This window comes from Symsagittifera roscoffensis, chromosome 3 (assembly GCF_963678635.1).
Source record: "Symsagittifera roscoffensis chromosome 3, txSymRosc1.1, whole genome shotgun sequence".
Lineage (NCBI taxonomy): Eukaryota > Metazoa > Xenacoelomorpha > Acoela > Convolutidae > Symsagittifera > Symsagittifera roscoffensis.
Genome location: NC_087064.1, coordinates 41,266,550 through 41,290,747, shown reverse-complemented (window position 1 = coordinate 41,290,747; position 24,198 = coordinate 41,266,550). Strand labels below are relative to the sequence as shown.

The window sequence follows — 24,198 nt, the reverse complement described above, 5'->3', positions numbered from 1 at the left end:
GTCCACCGGTAAAATTTTTTTCCAAGTTTAAGCTCAAGACAACAATACCTTTTGAATGATAAACAAAAATGCTGTCAAAATGGCTAGTTAAAAAGAAAAACTTGTCTGAAGAAAAAAAACCCACCCCGAGCACAAATATTCCGTTACTTTCGTATCAGAAGTCAGTGCAACAACCTGTATTTTTTGGAGATGTTATAATTCAAATTTTAATTTGAACCTTAGTTTTTTGGACCACTTGCTTTAGGTTAAAAAATAGTAGATATATTTAACCAAATATGAGTACTAAATTCTTGCTATTAAATTTTTTTTTTCAAATGGAAATCAGTCAATTATCTATTTGGTTCATTTTTCAACATTTTGTTTCGTTTAGGTCCACGTTTTACCTTACTAGCAGAGTCTGCACATAGCTAGCCAAATTCATTCATTGTAGAACATCCGTAAGTATTTCTCTAGTGTAAGAAATCATGGTCTCAGCCAAGACTCCTCCACTTGGTCCTTGTGCCTCGGAAGCACACACTGGAAGCACGGAGCACGGCAAAAGACAGCCGGCACTTCACCCAGTTCATAGTTTTACTATAGGGTTTCTCCCACTTGGTAGATAATGCTTCTCCTATTCTCCGAAGGAAATTTGTAAATTCTGGAGCAAGCATCTCATCAACAGACACGACAAGAGGAGCGAAAAACATGTCTTTCCTGACACGCGTCTGAATATTTTCTTTTTCTCAACCTCTGCTGAGTGCAAAACACTCATGGGGCTTGTGATCTGATAGGAGATGGCGTCGGTGTCAGAGAAACGAATATTAAACGACGCTCCTCCCTGTCTTACATAAACTCCACGACAAAACAAATCTGCAATTAATGCGGGTGTCTCATCTTGCGGGTTGTATTCTCTAATAACAGGCTCTCTCTGTACATCCTTCCACACTAAAGAAGCTAAGTCGCCTACAGCATCCCTAATCTCATTGTGCGGTAAAGTTAAAAGACCACCTTTTTTGCACGCTAACGCATGCCGTAAGGTGAACGGTGACTGGCAACCATCACAAAAAGTTGGCGAAGCTATCAAGTTTTTGTTATACCGGACACTCAATGCACCCCAAAACTTCACTTCCGAAAAATCAAAGTTTTCTGCAGCAATCGGTAACGCTGTCAGCCAGGCGGACAAGCTTTCTTTTTTGATTCTTTTTACTACTCGAACTTGGTCTGCAGATAGCTCATTCAATAACTCCCCCAACAACTCTTCATGTTTTTCTTCCATTATTCGATGTTTTTTTTTCGCGATCGAGACATTTGCTTTCTGTGGTTTCCATGGGAAAAACCGTGCTGATCAACAATAGCATCATAAAGAACCGTAACTGCTTCCCGTGACGTGTTGTAAGACTCATCAGCAAAACTGGTTGGGTTAGACACTCCAAGAACACCCTTTCTTGCTGGCAAACAAAAGAGACGTTTCTCCATTGATGAAATCGACGAAGTTCCAAGTATCGCAGGTAAGAATTTCTCCATCAGAAGGTTCTCTAGCGGTTGAAAAAGCTGACTAGAATCACCCAAAACACGATGGGAAAAATTTCATTCCGCTTGTAGGGACATAGTCAGTCCTGATAAAGCACATTGTGGTTCTGTTTTTGCCACAAAAGAAAGTTTCTCATTTTTGTCTACCCATTCAAGTTCTTTCTTTTTTAGGTAGATGTCCTTCTCATTTCCGTCTCCAATGAAACCGCCCAAAAACCTCTTCTTTTCCACTATAGTAATCGAGTACTTGTCAAATATATGATGCGCTTCTTCAGTATATTGTTTATCGACAATCAGAAAACTTTTGGAAAGCTCTGGAAAGTAACCGAAGGCGGGACCTTCCTCAATCAAGTTTTTGAGCCATATCTCCAGTTTCTTGAGTTTTGCTATGGCCGCAGAATCATCAACATACCAACTTTGTAACACATTGTTCGGATCCTTTAACTTCCGAATCAGGGGAAGAAGTGAAACACCATAGAAGAACATTGTCAGTGGGTCTCCCTGTGTGGTTCCTTCCCTACTGTATATCACTTCATCGGCGCCAGCAACAAAAAGCGACGCGAAACCTCTGTATTTTTTGAAGAGGAATCTAGAACATCTAGGCCACAATATTCGAGCATTCGACAACGCTGTTTCACAATTGAGCGAGTTGAAAGCATTTGATGCATCCATCAACAGCATGCCACAGCCATCTTTCTTGTTGTCATCAAAAACATCAGAGAGCGCATGAATTGTACCTTCAACGCCAGCTTTCAGCCCACAAGCTAATTGATCAGTTGAACATGTTTCTTCAAGGTCAATTTTCGTGAACTCAGTCACATTTTTGCAATTTATTCTCAGTAGACACTCGTCTATGCCAAGAGGTCGCACGCCAAGACATTTATCAAGCGCAATCAATCCTCCAGAAACCAGTGCTCGCACTTTCGACCATGGTAAGATTTGATTGCACATTTTTGTGGCGAGAGTTGCAACTTCGTCTCTCAAGTGTGAACTGTGAGCCCCATGACGTAATAAAACCGTCTGCCAATCTCAGAATCTGTTCCCGAAGCTCCCGAACTGCCCTGCAAAGAACGTGTCGTCTTTTCAATGGAAGCAGAACTGATTTTAACATCTTCAAAATCGGGTAAAACTGGCACTTACAATCGAGAAGAGAGATGTGACTTGTTTGGCTCTGGATGCTTTGACTTCAAAGTCTCTAAAACGGTCACACCTTTCTTCACCTCTTGCATCGGATCAAGCACACCCCCGCTTGCTCTCTCCGAGAGCCACCGCATAGCACTTCTTACTTTGCCTTTCATCATTAATGAAGCAAACACTTTCGAGACATGTTTGTCGTCCAAATTATCTTGATTTATTTGTTTCTTTTTGCCACATCTCACTGCTTGCGCCAACAACTTGTCGAATTTCTTTTCCTTCCACTCTTCAATGCGCCGTCCAAAAGTGTTCGAATGTCTTTTGATGCTTTGATCACTGGATCTCTTTGTAACAAAACACGACTCATCACCAGAACTCTTTCTGACGTGGAATCAGCCGTGGTAGAAAGAAGCTTTAGTTCATGGGTCAGGAGGTCTACGTACTTCCTACCAGTGTTACCATTAGGCAAAGTATATAGTCTTTTTGGCAAAAGTACACTTTTCAATCATCTTTCAGTCCAAATCGAATGATCAAGACAAGTTGATTTGTCAAGTGACGCACCGAATGCTTTCATCATTATGTCTTCGTCATGGCTTTTAAGATTCGGATCAGTTTCTGGTACCACATCTTCTATTTGCAGGTCTTGCATGGCTAATCCTGTGTGCGACATTGCTTGTCGGTGTAACATTAACGCGGTCATTGTTATCTTGTGATATTAACAAGTCTTCCACTTCAAACCCGCTGGTATTGGAAACACTGAGCTGCGAATCAGAATTATACCCCAGATAACTAGGCGGTTTGATAATTCTCTGAGTCCTCCTCATGATATCAAATCAAAGCACAACCGTGGAAGTGAAACCTCTTGTTTCACGAAGAAAAGAAAACCAAAAGCAGCAACTCCGAGATTATGAAATCTCTGGTGTCACACTCAGTACAACGAACGATATTCTGTTCCGCAAGCCAACTCTGCTGCAAAAACGAGCGTTCCTCGAACCAAACTCGAACTCTTCCCGAGCACTGGCCACTCTGCTCCAGAAACAAGCTCCTCTCCAAACACGAGTTCCAAGCACCGGCTCTGTACCAAACACACACGAGCTCCAAGCACCGGCTCTGCATCCAACACGAGCACCAATCCACAAATAAGCTGTACTCCGAACACGTGCTCTGCTCCAAACTCACGAGTTCAGCTCCAAACACGAGCTCTGATCCAAATACGAGCACTGCTTGAGATAAAATGTCCGCTCAGTTGTCGATGTTGCAGTGGTTTTTTTCTTGCTTAACAAAACACGTGCATAACTTGTTCTCCAAATTCAAAAAGTTTGCTATTAAAAAATTTTGTTCTCATTGAAATTGTGTCAGTTTTTTTTAAAAAATTAACCCGATATCATTTTTTGTCTAATTAATCATAGACTTGAAATAACTTATAAAGTTTTATCGCTATTCTGCGGCTTAGAAGAAAAACTCGTAATAGCTTGCGGGATGTCCTACATTTTAACATCATTCAAATTTACTTAGCTGTTACCGCATCTAGTCAAATATACCGTACCTAGTCTTTTTCTTCCTTAATTAATTAAATCCTGACAAGTTGACCCGCATTTCATAACTCTTATAAAGTTCTATGAAACCCTAATCGCAACTTCAACTTCTTTTTAGTACTTAATAGCAAACTCATTCATGCAATCAAACAGTCATTCAATAGCATGGTTGATGTCAGTTATATACGCTAAAACGAGGCTTCCTAAATAAAAAAGGACTCAAGGATATATATATTTTTTTTTGGTTTAAAGATTCCACTGAACCGTTGTGATTGCTAGGAAAACATGAATCAAGTTAATTTTGCTAGATCATAGCCACTAGACGCATTTATTTCTTTCTGACATTGTCATGTTATGCTGTGCGCCAATCACAAACACCATGAACACCGAACAAAAATTATGATGGAGTCTTTTTTCCGATTTACAGTTCCCTGTAAACACTAGCTAATTCTTATAACGTCAGGTCAGCAATTTTAAGGAGTAATGAACGTAGTGAAGACTCTTATATAGGTCTTGCTGATTTTTTTTTTCATTTTTTTTTCAGGAAAAAGTCAAGATGTTGATGCACTTAGGTATAAAGCACTTTTTGAGTTCAATTGAAATTCATCTGCTGAAGGTGACGTAAATAGCACTCTCCAAATACGAACGTGAAAATGGCGCCGAAAAACATGCGTTCATTACTCTTTTCCAATCTTCGATTGGCTATGTTTTTTCAAGCAAAAAAAAACGATTTCTCCGACTACTGAGTTCGCTAAAAGTATCAAACAAAATTATATATGACAAAACAACGATTTAATTAAAACACGTGGAGTGTCTTGAGGTTTCGGCGGTAAAACCACGGCCCCAAAACGTCTGAAATTTTTTTTAAAGGCTCAACTCGACAACGTACACCAAGCGTTAAGTTTGCCTGTGCTGTTTTGCAAGTAACAGAAAATGTGATCGTTTGCTCAATTTTCTCTACTAAGGACAAATTGGTTTAAACGGTTTTTTACACAAGCAAACTGCTGCTAGGAGAAAATATTCCTCTCCGCGCAAAACCACAATTACTAAAGTATTTGAAATAATTATCGAGTTTACGAATAATTCTGATGTTGACCCAAAAAAATGCTGTAAAGTTTAAAAAAATTTTTTGGTTAATCGATGGAACCTTTTGAGTTGCTCTGAAATGTTCTTGAATCATTTCAGAGACCTTGATTCAATTAGCACCAAATTGCGGGCCTGAAAGAGTTTGCGATAGTTTCATGCCCGCATTTTTGGTTTTTAAAAAGTTTTCTGGCGACCCCCTAGCTTGCGTTTTTCTCGGTGCAATACTGCACGCAATCAAATTCAAGACAAACTAGTTTTCTTATTTGAAACTATTGAAGTTTCATTGATTGAAAGGGCTCTAGTTTTTGACGACACCACCGATGAAACTTATGAGAGACTTGTAATATCTAATAAAGTTATCTTGGTGCTGCAGGTACTATAGGGTTACCAGTATTGTCATACTTAAGGTCACAACACCCGTTCTCCACCGGAAAATGTTCATCAACAGATGGTATGTTAGCCCTTTGTCTTCTCACTTTCAATGGCCATCTTAAGAAGTGGCGAGGAATGGCGTTTGATTACCTTGACGGCGTTGAGTCTGACGGCACTGTGAGTATCCTCCAGATTGAGCAGCAGTGTCTCGATCGCATTGTGCTCTATGGCCTGGTATTTTCCCTGGGTAGTGATCGCAATGCTGAAACACTAGAGGCGTTCCCACTTGAAATCTCCAATGCGCACTTTGGCCGACAATTTCTTACCGTTTTACGGCTAAAAATTTTAGTAGACCATTCATGCCATTTCTCTGAAGGCTTCTTAGGCGCCAAATATAATTTTACAAGTTTAAGAGGGAAAGATCTTGTGATCAAATATTTTCCCTAAACTAATCAAATGAAACACGTCCCTGTGAAAATAAGCCCATTTATGATGCAATAATTTAATGTGCAAAACTTTTTGTTCTGATTGGCTGAAAAAGATAACTCGTAGCAGTAGCATGCGAACGATTTTCTGCCTAAATCATTCATTCACATGGCTGTTGGTCGATCATGATGATACTTACAACATGATGGCAGCTGCACAGTTGGCCCTCACTTCCGGCTCCTCATCCGCCATCAGCTCAATCAGTCTCTTCATACTGCCCACCTCGTGCGCTTTCACTTTACCCGCCAGGGGAACACTACGACAACAACACAAAAAATAAATAGCTTGGACCAATTTAGTTCAACATCCATCTCCCACAATAGACCAAGTAAAGGCCTTCCAACTCAGTTTAAATTGAAAAACTTTGCTAATCTTTGAGCGCAAAAGATTCTCTTCCGATAGATTGAAATATTCAGCTAAGAGTCAAGGTTCTCCAAAACCTCTTTGGAGTTACGACTGCTTACTTGTTTAATCTTATTGAGATCGACCCAGAAACAGTAATCAAATGATCACCAAATGACTATTTGAAAAGGCCGAATTAATTAGTTTGAGAGGAAAGAAGATAGTTGAAAACGACTTCAAAAGAGGTCTGTTTCGATTTTTTTGACATCCAAGCAGTCAGACCATGACTCTTCAGGGCCATACCTGAGATCCATGATGTCCCTTGCAGCTTTAGCCCTGATGTGTGGGTCATGATGGTCAAGGAGACTATGAAACACCTGCATTGCGCCTGAATTGAGAGCATCCTCCGTGTTCACTTTCAGACAGAAATGAAGCGTGTCCAGAATGGAGCCCTGAACATATATATCAACTATTTCTAACAGTCAGTGACTTGTATGACTAAAAGCGTACTTAAAACAATATTTATGAGAGCTAATTTTTATGGTTTTACAGTAACTGTGCATTTTATTTTGCAGAATGGGAAGTGAGTTTATGAGTAACTTCAGATAAGGTACACCGTCTGTTCATCACGCTATCTTATTTTTGGCCAGATAGATTCGTGCAAATTCTTAGTCTAATACCAATCTTAATGTTACTCTTGTATCTCCTAGGCTCAATAGATCTAGTGTATACTGGTATTTGCGAGTTAGTCTTGGAGCTTGTCCAAAAGAAGAACAACTGTAGCCTAAGATTTATTAAAATTGTTCTGGTGCTGAAACTACAAGTAGTTTCAGCACTACAAATAATTGTCACTGTTAGTGATGGAATATGATTGGTTAGTTAGTAAAATTATATAGAGATAGTTTTATCACTAATAAAACTGGTTTATATAAATACTAGTCCAGAACTGGCTCCACCCATCCGGGGTTTAGAGAGTTTTTAGTTTTTAAATTGTTTTTTGTATTGAAGGACGGATGGCGAGGTTTCTTATTCTTGGGGTAGTTTTCTTTTCAGTAGTTGGAGCACTGACTTCGTGAAGAGAGGAGAGATGAAGTTGTTTGTTTGTGTAGAGAAGAGAAGAACAGTTGTTCGTGTTCCAAAAGTGGGTCTCGTTTGATCATGGGTCTTCTTGAGTGATTGTGTCAAGATTTTAGATCGGTGCAATGATGTATCAATTTCGTTAAGCTTAGAGCGAGACTACTTGCAAGATGAAGTTTTGACTTTTCCGCGTGAAGTGCCAAGTGACTAGGGTCGGTATGTGAGATCAACATCGAGTTGACCATTGGTCTCTTCCAATGGTTTCATTTGTTGCGATGTTTAGTCCATAGTTTAAATCCTTTGAGGATAGTGACTACGGCAACAGTCCAATAGATTTACCATTCCAGAGTTGGAAGGTAATCAATTTTTCATCTCCTTTGCTGCTCGTTACATTGGCTGTAAGAAATCTTTTACATTACATTTATATATGCCCCCACCATGTGCTACGACCCCGATACTCTATTTTTGATAGGAAGGGCTCCAGGGTGAGCAATGCCCCCAGCATGTGCTACGGTGGGGGTATTGCAATAACTAAATCGTGTTATTGAAGTCAGTTTTTAGTTATAATTTTCTATTAATTGTTTTCGCAATAGCGTTTTTATTTAGTTTGGTTTTTTTGAGAATTTGCTCACCCTGGAGCCACTCAAATCAAAAAAAGAGTATCGGGGTCGTAGCACATGGTGGGGGCAGTTACTTCGAGCGACAGCGTTCTGGGCGGTGAGGCTAGAGTGGGTTACAATTTCACCGTCTCTTTGGGCAGAGTCTCTTATTGTGTTCAAACTATTGTTTCTTTTTATCAGGTATTTTTCTCTTTTTTGTTTTGATTGTATCTTTTTCTCAAAAGTAGATTATTGTGTTTTGGGTTTTTCCTTTGACTTCTAAAGTTTCATTTGGTTTCAAGTGAGTTTCAAAAGAATATTTTATCCAGTTTCAATCTGGGTTTGATCCGGTTTGGGTACCGTGGGGCTTTCTTTCTTTTTCATGCTATTAGTTTTGTGGTTGTGTGGCGTTAGCAGGCTGCGTTGGTCAGGTTAAGCTTACTCTTATAGTTCCTTCCAACCGGTTTAGAGGAAAGTTTGAAACGTGTGAAAACAAGTTATAGTTGTTATCAGTTAGATTTGAAACTTAAAATTCATTTTTTAACAATTCTTCGAAGGCGAGTTTGTGCAAATTGGTGGAAAAAGTGTGTAAATTGTGGGGGAGTGAAGAGATATTGAAATTTACAAAAAAAGCGTGACATAAAAAGGTTAGTTTTTTTATAATTTAATTGCATTTTTATGAATTTACTGCTGTAATTTTCTGAAGTTTACAGCCGAGCTATTATTATACTGCTGTTGTATCGAATTTTACTGCATTATTAATTAATTTTTATTATAGAATTGAAAGGCTTAGAAAAAGAATTTTGATTTTTTATTTGAATTTTCTTCTTTTTAGATGAGTGATCGGTGAAATTTAGAAAGGAAAATTAGAAATTTATAAAGAATGATGAGTGTTTAGTTTTATTTATTAGTTGAAATAATTAATGCATGATTATGAAGGGTCGTCATCAGTGAAAAGTCCACTGAGGAAACTTTTTTGGATTGTGTCGGATGATGTGAGGAGTTTCGCAAGTATGCTGATGATGTTATAACTTTAAAGTAGAGGCCAGAGAAGCTCCAGCGTTGTGATGATCTTTAGTTCTTCATTATCAAGAAAGAATTCATGACGTGTGTTTTGAATTAAATTATCTAATTAATGGGTATTTTTATTGTTATGGAAATTTCTAGTGGTGTGACTTCAATGGGCTATATATATTCGTGGGAGACAATTAGTGGGCGGGCGTCATCAACATCAAAGTATTTGGTTAGAGGGCAATACATACACATTTGTCGAATAGGATCATAATTATGGAGGATGCCGTGGAGATAAGTGTTTTTTTTTTATACATTAAGTGAAATTTAGGAAAAATGGTGAAGTGTGTTTTGAGTTAATGAATGTAAATCTGTGTTGTGGGTTTTTTGTTGGTGTATTAGATGTAAAAAGATGTTGTATGAAACTGTTAAATGTATATGTGTGTGTTAATTTTGATCGTAACATGATTTCATGCGAACAGCGTGAGTTACATTCGTTAGGTGTAAGGAAGAGAAAAGTTAGTTCAAAATGATTAAATTTATTAAGGTATGCATTAGTGTTTGTTGTTGCAGTAGCGATAAAGTTATCGTATTTTTTTATCAAGGTTAACTACATTTTCGGATTAAAAAAACCTTCTGTTAGTTGTGGGTTAACATTAGGGTCGTCCTCATTTGGGGTATTTTCCATGGAGCATGTTATTGCGTGATCAAAAAGGTTTATTGAGAATCTATTTGCACGTTGTGCTATGAATGTGTTAAGTGTTTGGTTTAGTCCGAAGGTTAGTTTAAGTGCAAAGGTTACTTTGTAGGGGCGGGATTTGCATAGTTTGATGTCTACGGGGGTGTTGTAAAAGGGAAGGGCTAATGGGTTAGTAAAGTGATAGTATGAAGTTCAGGAAAGTGTGGGAAACAGGCCATATTCATCAACAAGTTTCAGTTTGTTGTAGTTAGTGGTCGTATAGTAAGTATGTTCAGGGAAAAATGGTCAGTTATAAATTTAAAACTCTTTGGTGTTAGTATGTTGTGGATGAAGAGAATATAATCGGTATAATCGAGGTCGGCTAATCAGAAGTTGTGGTGTGGCGTTAGGGTGTTTGTGTTTAAAAACTCTATGGCCCCTTGTAGGTTCTGCATTTGCTGATTGAATTGGGGATTGTGATGTTGAAGTAGAGTGTGTTAGTTGGTGAATTGTTAGGTTGTTTGTGGTATGAGTGTGCTGCTGTAGTGTTATGAAGTTGTCTAATTCATGCTCTAACTGGTTATATAACATGGTGCTAGGTGGGTCAAGTTGGTCGCTGGACATCGAAAAAAGAATAGGAGTGGCGTCAGTATAGGAAGAGGGGGCTGGAGAGGATTCATTGGGAAGTTGGGAAGTGAGGATTTGGAAAAGTGCCTGTGAAAAACTAGATTTGCTAGGTTCTGAGTGGAGGAATTCATCGTGAGTTTCTACATCGGAGTTGTTAAAGTTCGATATACTGTTAAAAATAGTTTGTGTTGAATCATCTGAATCTGTGCGTGGTGAGTTAGTTGAAAAGGTGGGTAGGGAGAAGAAGTCAGGCCCGAAAGTGAAATGCCGGAGGATTGGCGTTGAAGGTTGAATGGATAAGAAAGTTAACGGTTGAGGGATCCAATCTGTCAGCTCATCGTGTGCTAAAAAGATGGTTAAGTTGAGAACGGAAATTTGTTGTACATGGTTGTTCTACAATCTGCTCATATGTGTCATCAATGGTTGAATGGTGGAGTTCTAAATGAGATACTGGGCTTTGTTGGTAGCTATGACCTCGAGAAATCTGTTCTGTTACTGCTAATGTGTTCCTTTAAATTCGTGGTACTTAGATAAAAAGTGATTATTCTGTAGCTGATGTAACTGTGATGGTGCTGTCGGTGTTAGATTTATATGGTCTTGTGAAGTATGATATGCATTTAGTGTTGTAGATAGTTTATTTTTGTGTTGGCTAACTTGAGCATGGAGTAGAAATTTGTTTATTAAGGAAGAAATTATTCCAAAAAATCTTGCAAAATATGCATGCTCCACTTACTTGTTTACTTACTCGTGTATAATTTGCGCATGTGTTGTAGATTCCTCTCAATTGTGAGAAAAAAGGAATCCAAAAAAAAACAATTATAGCGTATAATATAGTCAATTTTTCTAATATGTATTAGGGTCATCCTAGAAAAGCTACGAGTTTGTTTATTAGATCTGCAAAATTAAAGATACTATTTGGTGAATTATTTTGCGAACGGTATTTTCCTACGTTAAGACATTTATAGTCTCCATTATCCTTAAAACATCCTTATAATCTTGTGCGTAAATATCTGATAAACTTTCGGTTTCAGCGAGTTTTTGGAAGTTCTGATCAGTTGATTGTCTTTGATTCGTGTCCATCTGAAAAAAGGAGTTCTTGAAATTGTTGTGTTCGAATGTGATGTTGTATATCTGATCTGGGATAAATACCTATTGATGGTCAGTCTATGTTAGGATTACGGGCGATTGCTATTATGCTTTCTTGTGAAAATTTTTTTGATGATGGCATAAGAGTAGGGTATAGAGTATGAAGATAATATTTTTCTTCCTTTGGATTTAGCTGTACAACCTTGTGGCAATTATCAGATCCACATGGGACCGCTGTATCCTAAAAATAAGTGCACCGTGACAATGTATCAACAAAACATAGTTTTTAAAAATATATATAGAGATTTTTTGTATCATCTTCAAAAACGTATATCGATGAAACTTTTTCAGTAGATTTGTAATACCAGAGAATGTTTCCTTCATAGTCAATGAAGTTTGATCTATTGCCTGGAAAAAAACCTGCATAGGTTTAGATTTAATACTGCTAACGCGAGTGGTTGTAGTGTTTGTGTTCGTTCGAGTTCACATAAATGATGAAGTGTTTCTTCTTCAGATATTGACATTTCTTGAAAATGTTTTCTTATTGTATAGTCTAGTTTCATATCAAGATGTATATCATAATGGATTGCACCAAAGTAAGTGTTATTCATAAGTGAGAGTTCTAGCAATCATTTGCTATTTTTATCTTTTGGGCGAAGATATCCGCTAGGATCTCCTGTTTTTTAGAAAATAGTACCGGGATGTAAGATGTTTTGGCTATGCGGTTTTGATGTGGTTGTGCTGGGTTAAAAATTAATTTTCCTGTTTTCATGTTGAAACCTCTTTTGTATTTGACAGGAGTTTCTGAATATTGTGATTTGAAAAGTGGTTTTGGACATTAACAACCGACTTCTGTTTCAGAGTAATATTAAAAAGGTGTTAGCTTGTTTTCACTACCATCAATAGTTTCTATAATTTTGATTGTTAGATCTAATTCTATCAGGGTTGGCTTTTTCAAGGTAAGGGTTTTCCTTGACATAGAATAGTATCTTCTTTCAAGTCACTTGTAAATTGTACCTCTTCCAGTTGGATTTTCCAATAAAAAAAAAGCATTGTTTCTTAGTAGCCTTGGTTCTTTGAGTAATTTTTACATTTTGAGGGGTTATTAAATCCTATGTGTGTTATCCAATTTTTATTTTGTAAGTCATAAGTTAATGGTCCGTCTGAGCCGTGATACGGGTAATTATCGTCTATTTTAAAATGACCTTGGTATATTTCAAGTTCTGCCTGATGCACGGAGTCTGATAAGACTTGACTATTTATTAATTTACAATTTGTGCCTTTATTTGTAGTTATTTGTAATCGTTGTAATTCATTTTTGCAATCTTGATGGTCAAGATGCAAAATTTTTTCTTTATTACTTTGGTAAAAGGATTCGTGATCGAGTGTGTTTTTTATTTCCATTTGAGACTTCCGAGCAATGTAATTTCTTTTCTGAGAATTTTGCTGTAAACTTATATCCTGTTAGAGTTGTAGCTCGTTTTCGAGTAAATTGTTGCTACTATAATTGTTGATTCTATGTTTTGTAGTTCGGCTTCACTTTGTGTTACTCGATTAGTTGCGTATTTATGTAGTGTTTTTTGTTGGTTTTCTTCACAATCATAATGTGTAACTAGGAGGTCTTGTGGTCCTGTTTGGAGGGAAAGATTGTGATGAGATGTGTGTTCTAAGACTACTAGGGGGGAAAGGTTTTTTTTGGAAAAAATATAATAAAAGATACACGTGTAAGATACACCTGAATATGGATTGTAGAATATTTTATATCGTATAATCTTTTTTGTATATCTATCGTATTTATAGATACGTTCTGTTGTGATAGATGAATGGGGTAAAGATTGAGCCGTTATGTTTTGTGGCGCTAGAGGTAATGGTTGATGAACTAAATTATTTAGATCACTATTTTCTCGAATTTAAGAGTTAAGTTACGTTGTGTAAGTATTTGGATATTAGGTTCCTGTATCTATTCGTGAATAATGTTTCTATATTGTAGTCTGTTGAGTGCCCAATTATGAAGTCTGTTAATATCAAGTTGTTGGCCAAATAGAAGAGGGATATTACAAACGTATTCCAGTCTAATCGTAAAGGTATATTTGGGGGGAACGTAGTGGTTGGTGTTTGACTTATTTTTGAAGGGTTTGATGGTAGGGATAGGATTTCTGTCAATGATAAAGAGGTGTCAGATGAAATATCGTTGGGGTCGTTTACTAATTTCGGTTCGCCTTGGTAGATTGCTTGTGTCATCCAATGTGGATGACGTTGTGTTGTCGTGGGGGATTAAAAAGATTTTCACGAATTTGCTCGGAAGTTGGTGTTGATCCTAAATAGTCCGATGGGATAATTGGGGTAATTTGTTGAGAAATTGTTTGTAGTGATGGTCAGTACTTTAGATTATATTGCTAGAAAGGTCCAAAGGGGTCAAAGAGGGTGATGAAGGTATATTAAAATGAACTCTGGGTGTTGCAAAGTTTCGATTTCTTCGGGGATAGATAATATTGTGGATGTCAACTTTTGGTTTTGGCTTGGATGTCTAGTTCTGTTGAGATCTTGTCGAAGTGAGGTGTGATTGGTGTATGTTGGTTCGTATTGTGGTTCACTTGGGGGTGTTTCACGAATGGCTGCTATTAAAGGTTCGGATAATGATGCGTGTCTTTCTTCGAATGTATAGGGATTTTCTCGAAATGAAATACGTGTAGATGATTGGGGATGGCTTGTTTGACTAGATGTTGATGGTGTACGGGTGTTCATGGGATGTAGTGGTTGGTGGGAATTGTTTAGTCGGTTGTTGGTTTGCAATTTTGGATATTTTTGCAAAAATAATAATTGCATTTTTCATACATGTGCAAATTGTTAAAATAAGGACAGCTACAAAAGTGACAAAAATTACAAAAAGCAGAAAGTTGTCTTCCTTATTAAATCAATGTCGTAACATTTAATACGTTGTGAAAATTTCGTACCTGAGGAGGTGATCAAGAATTTTTGGGAAGTTATAGTAGGTTTTTATGGAGAAGTGAAAAACTTCAAAGGTGCGGCAAAAATTTATGAAAAAGAATGTTCATTTGGTCCGGAGAGAAGGATTTGAGAAATGATTTATTTCGTCGAAATATTTTTTACTTTGGAGCAGTTTGCTGTGAACAATTTTGGTATCAGTGGTTTTTGATTTAAAACCTTTTCATATGATGACAATCCTAGAGTTGTTATTATTTGTGAATTATAGAGTACTCCTAGAGTTGTTGCTGTTTGTCAATTATAGGCTAATGGGAATTGCTTTACGTCAGTTGACCAATCGGTATTTTTGGTATCTCTTCCATTGACATCTAAGGTATTCTTCTAGGCAACGGTTCGTACCTTCGACTAAGATATTAGTCCATGGGGCATGAGAGGTTCGGGGTTTATGTTTAATAATTGAGAGAGGGCATAATGTGATGATGTAATTGTTTATGAATTCAGTACCCTTATCTGTGAAAAGGATTTCTGGTAGTCCAGATTTGGCTATACAGTGCTCATAAAGTGTTGTTTATACTTAATAAGCATTGCAATGAGGTACAGGGTTGAGTGCTACATAGTGGCTAAATGCATCAAATATTAACATTATGTATGATTTTTAGTTCTGAAGAGTGCAAGATAGTGCTTTTTGTATCAAATGTATTGAATGATAACCTCGTCCTTTAGAGTCTTATCTGATGCGGATTTGGTTTATTCAATTGACACGTTCCGCAATCGTTGCATAAGCTTTCATCCAAATCGGTGCGTTTTGAAAGTAGAAAATTTGAATAGTTTTTGAGTATGTTTTTTCTTATCTTGTAGGCTTTTTTGTGTTTAAGGAATGTGAATTCTGGAATGCTATTAAAATCATGCTTAATGGTAGACAGGGTACTTTTTTTCTGGAGTATGTTATTCCAAGAGATCAGTGTTTTGTATTGTGAAACTTCCGAAAACATCTAAATAGTGTTTTATTTCCTAAGATTGTGATATCTGCTTTTGTAGGTTTTCTTTTATTTTAAGACAGAATTTAAGTTTTCTGAGGACGAGGTCATGGTTTTCATATTTTTGTAGTAGTTCTAGTGTTATTGTTTCTGTGGTTGGTAAAAAGAGGTTCTGAAATTCATTTTCCGAGAGAGTTAAATTGTCAAAAGTGTCTTCTAGATTAAATTTTTTAATGGTATATTTGGTACTTTAATCAGGAGATTCTGGTAAATTAATGCTACTACTTAATTTTTCTTTTTTAATTGAAGGGATTAGGTTTTTCCGATATAAATTCTGTACGGGTGATTCTTGTAGTGTATTGTTTTTGATCCATGATGAGTATGGTATTGGTTTAAATGTAGATTTTCCCAATAAATGTACTTCGTTATGTTCCAAGTTATTTATTTGCGTATGTCGGGATCGGTGTTTGCATTCTAGTCTTGGTGATGTTTCGTCTTTTGCAGGGAAGAACTTTATAATTTGCGGTATTTCTACGGTTGTTTTCCGTATTATTAACTCAAGTGATGTATTTTGACTAAATGTGTCTCGTAAAGCCAGATTTTTTCCTGCTGTCCACACTATATGTAGCTTTGGAAGTTTCATTAAGATAAGTTGAAATCTATAAAATCTATGGTTTGGTTTTGATTTTTGTGTAAACAGAAAAATTATTGGTTTATGATCTGTAAATTGAACAGTTGGATGTTAAAAATGATTAAAGGATTAAAAACTCGTTTTATGAGAGTGTATATATTATTGCTGAACATTCTCTCATAAGTGTAGAGAGTCTAAATTCGGCTTGTGTAAAAAGTCTTGAATTTGCTGATATAAGGTCCGTTTTGTTTGCACCTTTATTTTATTGTAAGAGTGCTGCGCCAATTCCAAAATGTGAGGCGTCACACATGGCAATGAACGTTGGATCTGGATCTGGGATCATATTCGATATTTGTTCTATGAAAAGATTTTTCATTTCGTCAAAATGTTTTTGATGTTCCAATGTCCATCCGAAATTATTTTGTTGTCTTAGAGTTTTAAAAAATGGTCTTAGATACAGTTGCCTTTTATAAACGTAATTACTCAAAAAGTTTAACATTCTAAAGAATTCTTGGATTTTTTTTATTAGATGGGAGTTGAAGCTTTAATATAGCATCTATTCGTGATTTTAATGGAATTTAACTTGAGTGAGGATCAATTGTGATTTATCTGGGGCTGCTTTCATGTTTACTTTTTTTAAAGTTTGGTACTATTTTTCTCCTACATTAAACATGTCCTGCTTTGTTTGTGATTGTATAAAAACATAATATGTGATAACTTTATTACTAAGAATAAGTGGTTCAAAAATTTGGATATTAAAAGCTGAAAATACTGCTAGTCCTATAGAATATCCATCGAAGTGTCTAGTAAATTAGTATTGTTGGTTTCCAAAAACGACTTGTGTAAGTCGCTGCGATTTTATGCGCTGTTCACGTCACCAGTAGTATAATACTTTCCGTTTAATTTAGTGAGTATTACTTGGATTGGTTCTATGGACCAATGACATTTAGATTCATCAACTAAAGAACTGAGATATCATATAGCGAGAATGATAACGGGTTTCATGAAAATGTTACCTTTTGCTTTGGTGGTTTTTATGTTTTTTTTACTGGTGATATGATTTCATATTGTTCCAGAATGTCGAGTAATCTGTTTACTTTATTTTGTAAGTAAATTGGTACCTAACTTGCTCGTTGCTTTTTGAAAATTGCGTCAAGTTTAAGGGGGGGGGGGGGCTGTAATGGTGATTGTATTTTACGAACATCAAGTTTAGACATAGCTTGAACCCTTCGGTACTTTCTTAAAGATTTGCTAATTGATCAGATTCTTTTCGATTGATTTGAGAATGTTGAAAATTGAACATTGTGAGAAAATTTTGTTGTTCATTTGTACAATTTGAGATTTGAAATGGAGTTTCAGAATAATAAGTTTTGTGAATTAGTCTGCATTTCTTTTAGAATCATTTGTAATATTGTTAACAGATATTTTTTATATAAGAATGGTTGATTGACAAATATCCAGTAACTTTAGAAGGTTATTTACTCTAAATGCTTTTTCTTCTGTCGGATGGACTGATGGATTTGTTTCGCAATATTCTATAAATCCTAGGTTAGTGTGATTTTATATGGTGAGTTGTTGTTTACAGGGAGAGATACTATGACTGAAATTGTGTCTTTTGCATACTTAATGGCTGAATTTGTTACTCTAAAAATATATGAATTTCCTTGAAATTCAAGGTCAGACATGTATAGTTTTTGTTTATTTTGATCATTAATATAATGATGTATTTGACTTTTAAAAAGTTATAATTGTTACCGGATACTGGTTGTTAGTGCTTGCGTTGTTGATTATATATGGGGTAAAATTTTGAGAAAAATTGAGGTTGCTTAATGAGTCTTTGGAAAAGTGCTAGAGACGTATTATTCAATCTTGTATATTTGTCTTTTTTAGTGTAATCCACTATTCAAGATCTTAATAGGGGGAAAGTTTTTTTTTTATAATAAACGGTTTTTCAAAAATTTTGTGTTTTATTTTTGTTATGTGGAGTTTTTGTATAAAGGGTTTTTTAAAGCCTATTTTGTTCCAATGTTCGGGTTGGAACAAGGTATGATTGTATTTTTCCATAGTTTGTAAGACTTGATCCTTGTGCGGTGGCTTATTCATTTGAGGTTTAAGAAGAAGAAAACCTTGGAGGTAGAGTTTGAACTTCATTCCATGTGGGAATGTTTATAATATTGGATTCTGCTCCTGAATCAATTAGGAAATCAATATCAAGGTCTGGTGATTGAAAATCTGAATTTTTGGACATTCTAAGAGAAGTAAGATTGTGCAGACTTTTTTATTGGGTGGTTGTATTTACCTTGTCGTGTTTTGGTATATATTATTCATATTTGAAAATTTATCAATATCGTGTGGTGTTTAATTAACAGTAATTTGGCTATCATTTGGTTCTTCGAGATTAGAATTGATTGCATTGTTTTGGTAATATTTCGAATCGATTGGTGTTTAGTAAACATCTCCAATGTAAAGCAAGTTTTTTAAACTGTATTTTCTGTCTCACTTTCGTCATCTGTAGTTTCACAATATATGTGATTTAACTGTAATTCCGAGTTTGCTGTTTTGTCAATACCGGGAGCGTCTGGTTGGGTGTTTTCTGTTGACTGCACTTGATTAATTTGTCTTGGATGTTTTTGTGTACTACCTCTGTAGTTTTGACTTCAAGAATTTGAATATTGAGGATTGTTTCTATGGGGTGATGGAGAATAGTTCCTATGTCTAATTGGGTAGTTTTTATTTCGATTCCTAGAGTTATCTGGTAACTGACTTATGTTTTGTTTTGTAATATGGTCTAATGTTAGCTTAGTTTCGTGATCTCCTAATAGAATAAATTCGGTTCCTACCGTTTGAATAATTTTGATTTTGATTGTATGATGAATTTCGGTCTCTAGAACGGTCTCTAGAATACTATCTATCGAACGGTCTCTCGAACGGTCTCTAGAATAGTATCTGTTTCGACAGTTTGAATAAGAACGATTACCATTATAGGTCGAGTAATTACTTCTATTTGAGTTTGATCTTGAGTAATCATTGCGATATTGATTATTTTAACTATTTGATCTTCTATATCTGTTTTGTGAATAACTTTATGAACTTCTTCAGTCCCGACGAGATTTTCCGCGAATTTTGTTTCGATAAGGAGATTGTGATCTGTAATTGTTGTAGCTATCTGGAAGTAGTTTTTCTGAGCTGTTTTATCTTTGAATGTTTTTCTTCGGTAGATTTTGATATTTTCATGTATTGCTAAAAAAAACTTATTTGGTTTTCTGTGTTTTTGTGGTTTGTTTTAGTTATCCTGTTGTTTTTGTCTGCATTCAGCAATGCTTTGTCCATATCTACGACAATAGTTCCACCATTTTTTGAATGATTGTTTAAATTTGAAATTTGAATTCTTTCATAGAAGTTTATTATCCGGGTGATTTTTTCTGCTAACTCATTATCAGAGTCATGATCAATATTGATTTTTGAAGTTGTTGTCTGGATAATGTTTACTTATTGTAGTTTTAAATTTTATGTTTCTTCTAATTTCATAGTAACATCAGCTTGTTCTAGCTCATCTATTAGATTTCGCAAAACTATGTCAGGTTCTCGAGTTGATGATGGATGTGATGCTCTCCTTTTTATTGCAATGATGCCTAGTTGTGGTGTTGGAGTCATCCTTAAAATTTCAGTTATTTTTGTATTTTTGTAGTCCAGTCATGCGTAATGAGAGAGTATGCTTTTCCTTTTAACGTTTCAATTGTTACTGCGAGTTGTTTTAATGTCTCGTTGGGGAGTCTACGGATTTTGTTACATCGGACTCTTTGGTGTTGTTCATTTATTTCAGAGTCAAACATTTTTGAAAAATCTTGTGTCAATCTTTTTCTTTCTGAGTTAATGTCTATAAGTTAAACTGAAAACCTTTTTTGAGCTGCAACATCAAGTGTAGTTTGGATTGGAGTTGCACGTCTTTGTATCCAATTTTGATGGAGTGGTGTATTTGGTGGTTCTGGGCCTAAATTTTAAATTTACTGTGACTGCACTTAAATAATCTTCTACTGAGTATTCAGCGTCTGTTCCTTTGAATACCGTGAGTAGTTTTTTCGAAGATATGGATGATCCATCCTTAAAGTGTGGATTCATTGTCATTCGAATTGATTTTGCTGTTTTTGGTATTTGTGTAAAAATTGTAAGTTGGGTTTTTGTAATTTCGTATTGTTGTAGATAATATGGTAATGGAATTTCATTCGCATTTGATTAGGTTGATAACCTTTTGCGTTTATAGGATTTTGTTTTTGTAAACTATTTTTATATCCTGCTGTTTTTTGTCTTTGAGGGAAAGGTTTTCTTGGTTGTCGTGTTTGTTCAGAATGTGAATAAGGTTCAAAAATAGCAGGTTGGTAAATATTATCTGGTTGATCAGTATTCCAGTTGTTATTTTGTAGATGAATATAATGTTGTTGATGCTAATTCAAATAGTCTTCAACTACTGAATAGTGTGGCTGTTTTCTTCTAAATTGTTCCTTTGTTATATTTTTGTTTCTTTGAAAAAATGAATAAATTTCACTACGACCTGTTGTAGTTTGTTGTTGGTCAATAGAGAAAAATGAGTGGAGTGCTTGTTTTGGCATCTGTTGGTTGTATTATTGTTTTTGTGATTGATTTTGATGGCGTGTGTGTGTGTGGGGGGGGGGGTTTGTTATTGGTCTGTTTATCTTGTTATTGGTAAAAAAAATTATAATTGTGGGTTGAAAAACCAATTTCCATTCAGAGGCTTCTGCTTGTTTCATTGTCGTGTTTTGTCTTTTGATCTCTATGTTTGGTAATCCATATGTGAATAATTTGGCATAACAGATAGTTTTACTGTTGGTTGGAAGGTTGTCTGTGGGAGGGGAGTATTTTCATTATGTGGTAATTTTTTTCAAGTGTAGGATGTAGAGATGCTTTGTTGTGTTGTTGTAGGCCTTGTTGCACTTATTTCCTTGTTAATAAAATGTGATGGGGTTTGATTACCTTGTTGTGTATGAGTTTTTGCTTCATTAAGGGTTTCTTGTCTGTTAGTAAATCATGAATTAAGACTAATTCCAGTTCTATCATTGAAAATTGTATTATAGTTTAAATGTGTTGCATCAATAGTAAGTGGAGTAACTCTTACACAATCTGTGTGTACAGAAACAGTAGTATTTGCAGCACTTGAAACGTCAGTTGTATTCTTTTGAGAACTCTAGATCTATGTCATCTGTTTTATATTTGATGCGGTGTTTGACTTGGATGTGATGGTAAAATTTCAATAGTGAATATTTCGTAATATGAAGTTATACTACAGATCACTTTTTTATAGTGATCAAGTATTTGTCTTTTAATTCGTATTTCGGGAAATCCTGTGTGCATGGAATGTTTCCTTTTTTGAATAAAATTGCAATTAAGTTCTGACAAAATTGTACTTGTCCTCGAGCGGGATCACTGAGTGGATGAATAATAAAAAGAAGTATAGAGTCAGCATCAAAGTTTTTGTCGTTTTGCATCAATTTTTCATCTTAAAGCTGTTAATGTGTATTTTTCAATATGTCTTATTGGCTGATTCTAATTATATAGTCGTACCGGTTTAATGATGTATGATTTTTTTTATACTGCGTTTGCTTTTTTTGATGATGGTGATGTGGATTCTGAGTCAGAGAAATTTTGCTGTTGTTCTATTGGATTTTTTTATATATCTAATCTTTTAGGTCAGGAAGCTCTTATATTGTAGTTGTGTCTGATTCCGAAACTGCGTTACGTGTTTTTGAAAAGATTCGTTTTAAAATTTATTTTGTTTTGCTACCATTGTCTTTTTTCGTGTTTGTATTTTCGATCTAATATGACCTTACGTTTGTTTCAGTGGTGTAATTACGAGATCGTACCTTTCGTCTTTAATTAAAGAACTGTTTATTGTTAAGTTTAAGAAAAAAATATAGATTTAAAATTAATTTAAGGGTTAAAATTTTGAATCATCTTAGTTTTTGATCAAATTTGGATATGTTTTAGGCGATGAAGCGGATATGATGAAAGAATGGTTTCTTGAGAAGGAAGAAATTTTCTTATAAATTTGATAAAACTAACGTTAAAATTTCCTACTAATTAATTTGTATTTTTTAGTTAACAAAATTTTAAAATTTAATTTTACAAATGCTTTCAAAATTAAAGTACTGCAGAGTTTGAAAAAAATGACCTGTGTAATTTTTATCATTCGTTAATATCGTTTTATAATATAGTTATAAAGCACCAAGTAGGTTTTTGAAGAAGTGTAGTGTTTTGGTCCGTCATTCAATCGACGTTCACGCCGTGATCTTGTTCTTCGTTCAATACCTGGTATTTCTCGTATTGTTTGAAATATTGGCGTCGATTCATTGACACGTAGAGACATGTCAAATAAATTGTCTATTCCATCCAACATTTTGCAATTTTGCAATTTTGCAGTTTTGGCCTTTTTTCAACTCTAATTTGCTAAATCTAAGTTAGTCAAGGTCTTGTTCGAGACTTTTGGTCGCACCGGATGAGTTTATGCCAGAGGTAGCATACTCATAGAGTAATTTCACATAAGGAACACCGTCACCCTATCTTATTTTCGGCCGGATAGGTTTGTGCAACTTCTTAGTCTAATACCAATCTTAATCTTACTCTTACATCTCCTAGTCTCAATAGATCAAGAGTATACTGGTTTTTGCGAGCTAGTCTTTGAGCTTGTCCAAAAGGAGAACAACTGTAGTCTAAGATTTATTAAAATTGTTCTGGTGCTGAAACTACAAGTAGTTTCAGCACTACAAATAATTGTCAATGATAGTGATGGAATATGATTGGTTAGTTAGTAATATTTTAGGGATAGTTTTATCAATAAAATAATTGGTTTATAAATACTAGTCCAGAACTGGTTCCAGAAGTAATGAAACATTTCAATGTAACTTTCACGCTAAAATCTTCAATATTTCAACACAGAGATTATGAAATTTGAGCGTAGAATAATGAAAAAATGCTAGCCATACAATTCCAAGAATGAAAAATAGTAGTCATTCTATTTTGATTCGATTCTTTTCTATGGAATTGCGTGATAAGCCTTTTCCATAACTAAAATGTGTTACGAGCTTTTTTGTCAAACCAGGCCTTGAGAGTTCCTAGCTGTGAACTATTTAAAAAGTGCAAAACTAGTGCAGACGACTTAGGCTACAGTGTTCACTGAATTGCTACGGATAACTTCCTGGTGCGTTGGTTTTGTTTTTAAAGATGATAGCCTACAAAGCTATTCATAAATTGTCCCACTGTGGTTTTATGGGTTGACTTGGTCTGTAAAAGTTGGCCAATTGTTTAGTTAAAGGGTATTTGAGTGGTACCTTGATCTCGTCTGTCTCGTCGTTCAGTTTGGCCACTAGAATTGGCACTAGGTTCCCATCCACCACACCCTGTGCCCCTATGGCCAACTCGGCCACCATCTCAATCGCCTGGTGGGCGAATTTCCTCACCACGTCACTCGAGTCCTCAAACAGCTCCGCAATCGGACCAATCACGTCCTCCTCCAGGTATGCATTGCGACCCACCGAGTGACCTAGTGAAAAGTCCACAATTGCATGAGACAGTTTTTGGATAAAGCAAAAGGTAATTTCAACTGTTTGTTTGATGTGAGCTTGTTTAGCTGATGAGCTAATTTTTGTTCTGAAACCTTTTCTAAATTGGAACCCAGGCTTTTTTCAAGTTAACAACTTGTCTAACCGAATCAATGAATCGTCTGACAGCTTGATTCACTTTCAATTAAAACTCAACGACTGATCATGCTCATTTGCCGCTCTTGCTTTACTTGAATCAGATGATTAGCTCGGGAACGGCCAGGACCTACACTGTTTGAAAATGCAAATATTTTTGCCTTTATATTTTGCATACTTATTTTAGAATTTGCTGGACGAAGTGCTATCTTAACTGCCGTTTGAAACGCATGTTGATTAAGTTGAGTTCATGGTTTCATTTAAAAACAAGTATTATTTCATGATAGTGCTTATGATTACACTTGTGAGAACAAGCGTCATGTAGCCGGAACTAGACTTTTTCCCATAAAAAAAAACATTTTCTTACACCTTCTTCTTTTGTCACTTCTTCTCTT

The 24,198-nt window shown here is 35.6% G+C and overlaps 1 protein-coding gene across 1 annotated transcript in view; it reads right to left on the bottom strand.

Annotated features, from left to right (window-relative positions):
• LOC134841108 (radial spoke head 14 homolog) overlaps positions 1–24,198 on the bottom strand; it is a 147,388-nt gene that overhangs the window by 5,400 nt on the left and 117,790 nt on the right. The window contains exons 4-7 of the mRNA XM_063856892.1: positions 23,438–23,649; positions 6,768–6,916; positions 6,262–6,378; positions 5,787–5,898 (exon numbers count right to left, since the gene is read on the bottom strand). Of these exons, the coding sequence (XP_063712962.1) occupies positions 5,787–5,898; positions 6,262–6,378; positions 6,768–6,916; positions 23,438–23,649 (590 nt within the window). The remainder of the gene's footprint in view (positions 1–5,786; positions 5,899–6,261; positions 6,379–6,767; positions 6,917–23,437; positions 23,650–24,198) is intronic.